We start from the raw sequence: 11,981 nt of genomic DNA, 5'->3' as shown, positions 1-11,981 counted from the left end.
TACCAGTGCTGGTAAAGGTCACTGTGGCCCTAATTTCTACACCACTTGTTCATCCCAGAGGCCCTCTAGAGGCATGTGTAACATCTCCCAGCTAGTGGCACATCACTGCATCACAGTGGTGAATGATGCCCTCTTCAGGAGGGTCAACCAATACATAATGTGAAAGCAAAATACTGCAGATGCTGGACATCTGAAATAAAAGTAGAAAGTGCTGGAAAAACTCAGCATGTCTGGCAGCACCTATGGCGAGAGAAACAGAGTTAACGTTTTGAGTCCAATATGACTCTTCTTTGGAACTCCATAGTTTACTAAATTGATGCGGACAGTCAGGCCAAGAGCACTGGAAGATTCATCGCCATCACTGGATTCCCCCAAGTGCAAGGTCTCGCAGGGTGGAATTTTCTGTGCCTGCTGGCATCGGGCGTGTTCGGCGGCGTAAGCGGACAATATAGCAAGAAGACCAAAGATCGCTTTCACAATGTTATAAAACCAGTTTGCGATCTTCTGCTTAGCCCATCGATGGCGGGTCACATCTCCCACCATCGGACTTTGGGAACCTCATTGTAATACATCTGCATATCATTATAAGGCTAGCCCGCCGGAGCCATACCTCCATGCTGGACCATCCACCCATAACAGCATGATTGCATTAACAACATGTTTCATAATAGCACATAAGTGACGTGCACCCAGTAAGCTGCACTTCACTCGGGACTTCCAGGTTTGTTTGCCAACTTTGCTTCAGGCAGCACTCACTGCCATCAGCATCAGGCTTCACAGGCAGCCCACATCACTTTTAGGGGGAATCACGGGCAGGACTCTACCTACCAGGCCAGCCATAAGGTGGGGGTGGCTTTGTAGGGCTGCAGGGCTAGGGTTGCTTGGGGAAGGGGGAGAAGTGGCCTCAGGCAAGGGAAGAGACTACAGAGTGAGGGCTGTACTGGGGAAGGGGGTTATCCCAGGGTGTGTATGGGGGCACACATTGATCTGCGTAAGTGGCCTCAAGATGGTGAGGGCTGAGGAAACAGTCTCCAGAGAAGGTGAGGCCAGATGGAGATGAGAGGGTATGAGCATGAGAATGGGTGGTGATGTCCCCTGAGCTGGCAGTGAGTGAGATGCCAGTGAATGTATGATTGACTTGAGAGTGTGTGAGCTTAGAGTGATGAGATGGTTGCCTTACCCTGGCAGCACGGATGAGATCATCTGCCCTCTGACTGCATTTGATGACCAATCCCTTCTGTGCAGCCTTGGCAATCGGACCCCCCTCCCCCCCCGACTGAAATAGCGTGTTTCCCGGGAATGTATAAGTAATGTGACAAGATTGGGGCTATACGGTGTGAGAAGCCCCCATTGTGGCCAGCGGGTAAAACATTGCTTTTCCAGCCCGCTACTTCATTTAGTGGAAAACTTGGAATGATTCTGCCTATAGCATGCAAGCATTTGGCCATCAAGGCTCACATAGGCCAGCCAGTGGCCTTCACTAACAGGAAGGGATTTCATTCCATCAATGTACAACAGGTTGCAGCCACTGCCAGTGGATCCTGTAGGTGTGTTAATGATACCCTGGGAGCAGCCACATGGCCTACATTCTTCAGCAGTGCCAGCTGCTTGAGCTTCTTAATCCCCCTGCACAACTTCAATGTGATGAGGGCTAGTGACTAAAGAGATGGCTGCTAATACCAGTGAGGAACCCTAGGATGAAGGCAGACGAATGACACAACACCAGCCACTGGCAACCTGAGCCACCCTTGGGCAGACCATCAGTCTCTTGAGGATGAGGTTCAGCAGCCTGTATAGATCCAATGGGGCACTTCAATATGTCCCAACAAGTATCTCCTGAACCATGGCGGTCTGCATGACACAACCATGTGCTGCAGAGGGAGGGAGATCCTGACCAGTAAGGATAGGGTAGAATGTGAGGCGTCCTCAGATAAGGAGGATGATGAGGAAACTAATGATCAGACACAGCATCTGGAAAGACTGTAGGGGCCAAATGGAGTTCACCAAGATGTAAGCACAAGGGAGGTATGGGGAGACACTTAGACATGCACAATTCAGATGATCTTTCTCACCTCACCCTTCCTGCCAAATAAATATCAATCTCAACCTCCACTGTTATCATTCACCTCGGTTCCAAGCCCTGGTCCTTCACCCAGTTCTACCTGGTCCTTCTGGATAGTCAAAAGGATGACCACGCACACCATGATCCCTCCCAAACAGCCCTTGGAGTGAGTTGTGGCACACCTCCACTTTCAGAAGGCCTCCAATAATAGATAGAAAAGTCGAGGAAACCAATCATACCTTTATTACAAACATTGGCACACTCAATCAGTAATATCTTAACTATATGTTCACTTATGAAGCCCAAGTGCATCTAGTGTGTATTCTTAATTCCTTTACATGTGCTCCTTCATGGTGTTCTGCAATACGCTGCCAGCTGTGCTGGAGGCAGGCTGCTGATTTTGCTGCCCCGTGGCCAGATATGCCCCGGAGAGTGTTGCCCTGATGCAGAAACAGCTGCTCTTCCTCCTTCACAAGGCACACAACCTTGCTAACCTTTATGGATGAGGCACTGGTGGTGCCCTGTCCTGCTGTCACTTTGCTCCCTTGAGCTCATTGGCAAGGTGATGGCATGTAGGTCCGTATTTATTTACAACACCCACTGACTGGTCTGCTAGATGTGGCTCCCCAGGAAAGTCACCAATTTCCTGATCAAGGAGGCCATGTGTGCAGACAAGAGGGGGATTACGGTACTCATAACCAAGATGGACTCTGCTGCTTTCTGCACTAGGGCCTGGCTACCGTCTGGAAGCTCCAGTAGATCTTCACACACCTCACACTACTTCAAGCATCTGCTGCCTTACTAATGACTTGAAAGGCATGTTATCAGCCTGGGACTCAGCATGGGTCTGCCATAGAGAAAATCATTGCAAGGATCCTCCTCAATCACTTCTCAGTGGCCAAAGAGCTCCTTCCAGAGTTGTAGTGCCACTTTTGCCCAACATGAGGCACCACAGATATGATCTTACTATGCACGAAAAGCAAGAAAAATTCAAGGAACAGCACGAACTGTTGTACATGGCTTTTTTATGACCTCACAAAAGCCTTTGACTCTGTCAACCGTGAAGCACGGGGTCAAAATATATATTTCCACTTTTGCTACCTTTTGGTTTTCGGGATTTTCTTTTTTAATTCTCACTAATTCCTTTATTAGTTGATGCAGTCACATAGTAACATTACCTTCTGTGTTTGAGTTGATTTTTTAAGGGTTTCCTTCTGCAGGCAAGATAGTACAAATACCAAATGGAAAGACTCCATAATATATAACAGTTTATCCAATCTTGAGACAAGGATAATTCAGATCAAAATAGTATGCTAACCATGTGTGAATGCTAGATTTAATACTTATTTTGCAAAGTAACACCTTTATTTGGCAACACATGGCAAGTGCAATAATAATTCAAGTAAAACCAGAACAGAGAAAATGCACTGAAAGAGAGCAACAGCAGTTCTGATTGAAATGAAAATTTCCATTATAACAAAAAGTGGCAAACACTTAAAATTAACATCCGTTTTCCCTTTGTTTACCTTCTATTACCATCAAGACTGTGGACCAATCCATTTGTATCACATCACCAAGGTGACCTCAAGATTTCAATATTTCTGCTTTTCATGCAATCAGTAGAGGTACAGGATGTACAGGACATAATACAGGATGAAGCCCATACAATACAAACAACAGAACATGACCTTGCTTCAGTAAAGAGAGACAAGTTGTCACCACCTATGAGCTAAGGTCCTGCCATTTGAAAAGCTTTTGTTCATTGCCTAAATTCCCTGTTTATAATAATAGATAATAAGATCAGATTCATCTAAAATTTCAATTATATGATGCAGTGAAACAGAAATCAGACAGGCATAAGCAGTTTATGTAAGTTAGTAAAAGGTCAAATGAATCACACAATTCTCTTCTCATTTCTCATTGTCTCCCCAGTCCCCACCCCTAACCACCACTCATCACCCACCACCATTTGAAAGTAAAATGTGATGCACCTTCTCCCCACTGGCTGCTGTCCTTGTTCTCAGTACAGGTGGGTCCTCTGGGCCTGCTCCTGGCCTCGATTTTAGGTTTCCAATCACCTCCATCTTTTGTCCTTTCTGTTTTTTATCCAGACCTCATCCCAGTCCCGGAGGATGTCAAAAGCTCCACTAAAACTGGTCGTTGCGGTCCCAGGGAATGTGGAACTTTTGAGTCGAGCAGGTTGTCATCTAAGATAATTGCTCCAACTCCTCCAGTGGCAGGTTCCTCATCTCCAACCCTTGCTGCTCCTCCAATCATAGTCTGTGGAGGAGCAGCAAGAGCAGGAGGGAGGAAACCTGTCATTGGAGGAGCTGGAGCAGCAGTGTGGGAAAGAAAGAATCTGTGATTGGAGGAGCAGCTCCTCACAGATTCTGTCTCCCATGCCCAATCCCTGCTCCTCTAATTAAATTGTATATTGCTTTCCTGTTCCCTGTGCCCGCACCTTAAATTCTTTATAAGTGGACCCGATGATCCATGATGTACCTTTCTTAAATTTGTCACCCTTTTCTTTACTTTATCACTGGTGGCATTTTGGGGGTAAATTTGCCCACTGCCTCCGTTTATTTTGAATTATGCCATGAAGGCTTATGGAGTATCCTCTTCAAATTTGGTTGCCCTCAGTAATTTGTCACCATCCTCCACCTACTCCACGACGACATGCAAGTCTCACCAACTGAAACACCACAGACCTTACTTCAGAGAAGACTGGGGCCAAACAAGGCTGTGTCAATGCACCAGTCTTCTTCTCCATCTTCCTCCATGTAATACTGCATCTCACCTCCTTTAAACTACCCAGAAGCATGGAAATAATTTACAGAACAGGCAGCAAACAATTCAGCCTACACTGCCTTCAATCCAAAACCAAGATCACTCCAACCTCTGTCAAAGACCTCCGGTGTGCAGATGACGCTTGTATATGTACTCCAAGTCATTGCCAACTCCTATTCCGAAACATATGAGAAAATGAGCCTTTCACTAAACACCCGGAAAACTAAGATAAAAGCAAAATACTGTGGTTGCTGGAAATCTGAAACAAAAACAGAAAATGCTGGAAAAGCTCAGAAGGTCTAGCAGCATCTGTGGAGAGAGAACGTTTTCAGTCCATATCACCTCTGAACAAGGGTCATACGGACTCGATACATTAACTCTGTTTCTCTACCCACAGATGCAGCTAGGCCCACTGAGTTTATCCAGCATTTTCTGTTTTTGACCCAGAAAACTAAGATCCTCTTCCAATCAGCTTCCACAGCACAATATCTCTCTGCATCAATTAAGATCAACTGCGTGATCCTGGAAAGTGTGGGTCATTTTCCATATCTTGGGAGCCTACTCTCAATGAAGGCAGACCCAGATGGCTGAATTTATTATCACCACCAATGTGCCATCTCAGCCTTCGACCAACTAAAGAAAAGAATACTTAAGGATCAGGATCTCAATCCCAAGACTAAGGCCACAGTTCACCAGGCAGCAGTGATCCCTGTGCTCCTATAAGCTTTAGAGACTTGGACAACTTACAGCAGGCACCTCAAAGCACTGGAGAAGTAACATCAGCAGTGCCTTTACAAGATCCTTCAAATCCAGAGGCAAGAAAGGCAGTCCACCCGCAGCGGCCTCTCCCAAGCTAACATGCCCAGCATTGAAGAGCTAACCATCCAAAACCAGCTCCGCTGGATGGGACATGTTATTTATAGGTCTGACACCAGACTCCCGAAGCAACTGCTCCAACTGGAACTCGATTGCGGCAGGAGATGCCTAGGAGGACAGTGGAAACGCTTTGGGGATGTCCTCAAAGCATTCTCTCAAACATCCCCACCAACTCATGTGAGAGCCTGGATTGTGGCCAACCAAAAAGGTGAAGAATCATCTGGGAAGGCACCAAACCTATCAACAGACTTCACCAGGAAGTTGCAGAGGCAAAGTTGAGGTGCCAGAGGGAGTGCACAAACCTCCAAATAACCCATTGACCCAAACTCCCAAACACCACCTGCCAATTAATGGCAGAGTCTGCAGGTCGCTTTTGGACTTATCAACCATCTCAGAACCGGAGTGGAAGAATATCATCCTCGATCCCAAAGGGACTACCTAAGAAGAAAAGGAATTTAAATATTTAAGTAATCAATTAATTATCGATTTAATGCAGGATTTTGGCTTTAACAACCAACAAATGGGATTCTCAAACTGTGTGGAAATCACCAACAACAATGAGGCGAGATCACAATTGGGAGTTATTCATTAACAGCTTTAAACAGTAAATGCCTTTAAACACAAAACTGCATAGATGTTGGGCTGCCTAAGTGTAAGACTTGTGCTTACAACAGTTGTTAAGAGAACAAGATTTCACTACTTCACAGGTGATTTCCAACATTTTGGAAATCATTGCACTGACCTTGGACTTTACTCAACTTGATCTGTTTTCCTTGCGGTCAGCCTTCGCTGCAGAATGGGAGCAGTTTATGCAGCTCTACCTTGGACATCTGATGAGGAACAATAACACCAGCAGCACCAGGAACAGCAGAAACAACACCAGCACCAGCAGCTTTCTCCTCAGCCACATGCCACTCCTCAGGAAAGCAGGGGTAGACATGGAGATCTAGCTCAAAGGAAGCAAGACCCCCATAACAGGGTCTACAGGCAGACAATCAGCTTTCTTGACATGTCTGAGCACCAGTTCCTCACAAGAATCAGGATTTCAATGCAGGTCATTGCTGACATCAGCCTCCTGGAGCAAGACTTCTTTCATAGGTGACCAGTTGGGAGTGAATTGCTAGTAGCTGTCCAGGAAGTTGTCGCTAGAGAGCCATCCTCAGTTTACTGTATCTCCCTGGAGATGTGTGCTCTCCTTTCCTACAAGTAGAGAAAGGAGGAGACTATGAATGTGAGAAATGGATTTTGTGAAGAGGAGGATAATGATGACATTTGTGGAGGGTGACCATGAGGGATGGGTGGAAGATGCCAATCAGATGATGGCTTGGGTGAATGGAATCAATATTTGGGGATGTGAGGAGATGAGGAACATGTGGAGCTGCAAGGTGTGTTGGGCTGAGAGTTGCTGTGCAGTAGAATGCTAAGAAAGTTAGAGAGTGGGAGATGGCACCTGAAAATGGGACACCACTCATCTTTCCTGCCTTCATAATGCAATTGAGCTCTTGCGGTTGTGTCTCTTGGTTGGAAGGACCACATTCTGCTGACTTTCTGTATCACTTCCCTTTACACCTGCTTGGTTAGAGATGTTGACCCCTTCCACCCATCTGCAGGAAACTGCACTTCATTGAAGTCCTTCACAGCCTACAGCAGGACATCCACAGAAAAGTCAGAGACCTAGGGGGTGGTGTTGGTGGGGGTCAGGGGGAAGTGGCAACCTTCCCACGTCTCCTTTTCATTTCTGTGGCTGCTGAAGCCTCAGGAAGCAAAGAGGAATTCAACAACTCTGGCCCCTGGTGTGGCCTCTTTAACTAGAAATCCTTCCATTGATAGGGGGAAGATCGTTGTGATGCCTGCGGTCTGAGATTGATCAGGATGCCTGTAATTGGGTTGCTAATGCCAAGGCTGAATTAAAGAGCCAGGGAGAAGCCTATTACAGCAATGATCGGGTTCCTAACCTGCTGCCAGCCCTCTGGTTGAGCGGGCAGTGAAAAATGCAGCTTAATTAATTATGTAAGGGCCTTAATAGGCCTCTTAATTGTCAGTGGGTGCTCTACTGCCTCTCCCACGTGTTTGCTAACCAAATGGTCATGAGAGCACGTGATGACATCGGGAGCTTGCTTGATGTCATCACGCACTATTTCACTCCCTTTCGGGTCAGGCACCCGCCCGCCCATGGGACAAAAAATTCTCAATACTGTATTGTAATGGATGTCTCCAAGCATGTTCCATTTCACTTTTACACACTGTGTGGGAATGCTGGAGAATGCCTGCTCAATCAAGCATTGTTAGTTTTTATCTGGGTAGGCCATATGGCTGATGTTGATACGAAGACAGCATTTCTGCTTTGAATAAAAAAAGCTTCAAGGGTTACATTTTGACCTTGGTGCACACCAGGGAGTGCTCTGTATCACAGTCAGCACTGTGGTAGACGTGTGTGTTGAGGCTGCTTCTCAGAGAGTCACATCTGGTGATGCTCATATCCAGCTGGTGTCAATACCTTGATCTTGGATGTCTCCAGGACGCCTTGTGGCATAATTTGTTCTGAAAGATTACACAAAGCTGGTGGTTGTAGCAAAGCTCTTGCAGTCTCTGTCATTCTCGTTTATCTTTCCCAGGCCATGATGTCCGAGGCAGGAGGGCCAAGCCTCATGGTCCACGCCCACTCTTGAATTGAAATCCCCCAGTAGGTAAAGATGTTCTGATATGGGGATTCTGCCAATAGCAGTGTCAAGTTCCTCAAAGAACTAATCTTTCACCTTTGTAGTGGAGCATGATGTTAACTGGCCCCATTTGAATTGAGAGGCGGATGGAGGGAACATGTTCTGAGCCATTTGTTGGGGGTTCTATCATTGAGAGTAACAAGTTCCTTGCAACGAAGTCTACCCAGCTCATGGGTTTCCTCGGAATTCTTCTCCTGTCAGGCGAACGTGTTATATTTTTCTTTCAGTGAGTTGCTCTCGGCAAGCTTGGTCTGTTCAGCCAATCAAGTTCCATGTCGATCACAGCTGTCTTGCATGAGTTATTAACCAGCTGCATGTTGTTTTTCAATCCTCTGCACATGGTCCTGACATTCCAGCTTGCCAGTCAAAGAGTTGACATCTTCTTTGTTTTCATTATTTTCTTTGCCTGGTGCAATGGATTCCATCCACTTGTCGTGCAGAGACTTTAAGCTCCAAGCACCCATTGCAGCTGATAACTGTGGCAAGTCACCAGCTTACCAGTCGGGAGCTGCCCAACTTGAGGTGGATGGTGACTGACCAGTGTGATGCGCTGGTCCCTCTCATGACCAGAGGCAGCCTGTAGAACCCGTTCTCTGAATTTGGCTCATCACTCATTACTGCTGTTCCCTGTGTTGTTTTAATGCTCTGCAGCCAGACTGGAAGATCTCGCCAGGTTGCAAGCCTAGGCAAAACTTATGAAGATCCTGAACTGCTGAAACTTCAGCATACCCTTCTTAACCTCCCCGGTTCAATCCTGAGGAACGCAAAGCACAAAGTTTGGCATCAGCTTGGTTGCAAGAGTTGGTGGAAGATGACATGTTTAGGCATCAATCCACTTTTGTGCTCCATTCCAGGTTTTTTGTCAGGGTTTATTCCCTTAGCCTTCAACTTTCCCAAAGTATCCACAAGGCATTGGAGCTATTCTCTAATAACTTAGTTCATGGGTGCTATATGTGTATCCACATGCTGGTGGGCCTGAGCACTGCATGTCTGGGGGGCTAAAATTCCTCTGAATTCCTCTGAAGCAGGTAAAATACCTGGTGGTAGGATGAGGTTCTTAAGTGGCCCTTAATTGACCATTTAAGGGCCTCAATAGCCCAAAGGCAGGCTGACAAATGCCTTCCTGCAGCCTGTAAAATTTCACACAGGTAGGAGGCAGGCAGATAGGTGGCAGAAGGGCCACCCAATGGATTTTATGTGTCTCTCCACTTTTTAATCCACTTTTGGCAGACTGTAAAATCCCAGATATTTCTTGTTATTCCATTGAGAAGCTGTACTGCTGGTTTATTCCTTAAGGGGGAGACTTCTGCTCAAGGTGTATGTGAAACAAAATTAATTATTCCTCTTATGTCTGACTTAAAGTGCAGTAGCAATTTTTTTTCCTTTAAAGAATCTATATGTTTTATGTTCTCAATACCAAAGAAACTAGCACATTGTTTTGCACACCTGTCACACCTCCAACACTAACCTCCTCTATCTTTGAATAAGCAGACTTAGCCCATACTGACTGGGAGTAATTCCATAGGTAAAATTTATCACTTGTTCTTGAGTCTAATAGAATATACAAACATATAAATTATGAGCAGGAGTGGGCCATTCGGCCCCTCAAGCCTGCTTTGCCATTCAATCAGATCATGGCTGATCTGACTGTTGCCTCAATGCCACTTTCCTGCCTATCCCCGATAACCTTTGACTCCCTTGTTAGTCAAGAATCTATCTACCCCTGCCTTAAAAATATTTATTGACTCTACCTCCACTGCTCTCTGGGGAAGAGAGTTCCAAAGATTCATGTGTCTCAAATGGGAGACCCCTTTTTTAAACTGTGCCCCCTAGTTCTCGTCTCTCTCCCACAAGGGGAACAATCCTTTCAGCATCCACCCTGTCAAGTTCCCTCAGGGTCTTATACATTTGAATAAGATCATCTCTCAATCTTCTAAACTCCAATGGAAATAGGCCCAGCAGGTCCAACCTTTCCTTATAAGATAATTGCCTCATCTCAGGTCTCAGCCGAGTGAAACTTCTCTGAACTGCTTCAAACGCATTTATATCCTTTCTTAAAAAAGGAGATCAAAATTGCACAGATTAATCTAGATGTGGCCTCACTAATGCCCTGTGCAACTGTAGCAAAACATCCCTGTCATATTCCATTTCCCTTGCAATAAATAACATTTTATTTGCCTCCCTAATCACTTGCTGTACCTGCACATTAACTTCTGTGATTCATGTACCAGGACACCTAGATTCCTCTGTACCTCAGAATTCTGTGATATCTCTCCATTTAAATAATATCTTGCTTTGCTATTCTTCCTGCCAAAGTGAATAAGCTCCCATTTTCCCACATTATACTCCATCTGTCACTTTTTCCCACTCACTTAATCGATCTATGTCCCTTTGCAAACTCCTTATGTCCTCTTCACAACTTAATCTCCCACCTATCTTCTATTATTAATATTGTTGATATAAATGGACTTGATGTATTTGGTGACCACTTTTGTGCCTTCGGAGGCATTGTGTTTGGCCAGTTCCCCCAGCAGCATAAGGTGGACAGTGCTCTGGTTCTCCCTGGCCGAGATGGTGTGGTGCTTGTAGTGAATGAGGTGCGAGGCCTCAGAAATGAGGCACTCGAAAAGTCGACAATGAACGAGTTCATGACACTGATAGTCTTGGACACGATCCTGGTGGAAGGGTGGACCTGGGTAAGCGCCCAGAGCAGAATAGCTCTGCTTGCGAGATTTCCTCCGCTTCTTGGGCAGTTTCTTGGCAACTTTAGCCAGCGACTGTTTCGATGCCTTGCGAGACACACCACCCTTAACCGGAGCTGCCATCTCAGGCATTCCATTCAACTTTGTGTCATCAGAAAATTAAGCAACCATACATTTGGTTGCCCCATTCAAAGCATCAATATAAATTGTAAATAGTTGAGGCTCCAGCACTGATCCCTGTGGCACTCCAATCATTACATCTTGCCAACCCGAAAATGACCCATTTTTCTGTTTCCTGTTAGCTAACCAATCCTCTATCAATGCTAATATGTTACCCTATACACCATGAGCCCTTATTTTAGTAACCTTTGATGTGGCGCCTTGTGAAATGCTCTGCCTGATTGCATTCCCAAGTGCTTCGCTATAGCAGTTTCCCCATGACAGATTGTAAGCTAACTGGCCTGTAGTTTTCTGCATTCTGTCTCCCTCCTTTCTTGAATGAAGGAGTCACTTTTGGCATTTTTCAATCTGATGGGACCTATCCAGACCCTAGAGAATTTTGGAAAGTTAAAATAATGCATCGACTATCCAGGCAGCCACTTTTTATAAGACTCTAGGATGAAGTCCTTCAGGACCTGGGGACTTGTCAGCTTTTAGTTCTAATAATTTTCTTAATACCCTTACCCTGGTGATTGTAACTTTTTTAAGTTCCTCCCTCCCTTTCACCTCTTGATTCACAACTATTTCTGAGATGCTGTCTGTATCCTCTACAGTGAAGAGAGATGCAAAATATCTGCTCAATTCATCCCCATTTCCTTATTTTCTATTATTAAT

General features: G+C 45.5%; 1 protein-coding gene across 1 annotated transcript; it reads right to left on the bottom strand.

Moving 5' to 3' along the window:
- Positions 1–10,877: 10,877 nt before the first annotated feature.
- Positions 10,878–11,270, bottom strand: LOC121288506 (histone H2B-like). Its single transcript, XM_041207059.1, has one exon. The coding sequence runs from the start codon at positions 11,268–11,270 to the stop codon at positions 10,878–10,880; it is 393 nt and encodes a 130-aa protein (XP_041062993.1).
- Positions 11,271–11,981: the final 711 nt, after the last annotated feature.

This window comes from Carcharodon carcharias, chromosome 2 (genome assembly GCF_017639515.1).
Source record: "Carcharodon carcharias isolate sCarCar2 chromosome 2, sCarCar2.pri, whole genome shotgun sequence".
NCBI classification, from domain to species: domain Eukaryota; kingdom Metazoa; phylum Chordata; class Chondrichthyes; order Lamniformes; family Lamnidae; genus Carcharodon; species Carcharodon carcharias.
This window is presented reverse-complemented; position numbering and strand designations above follow the sequence as displayed.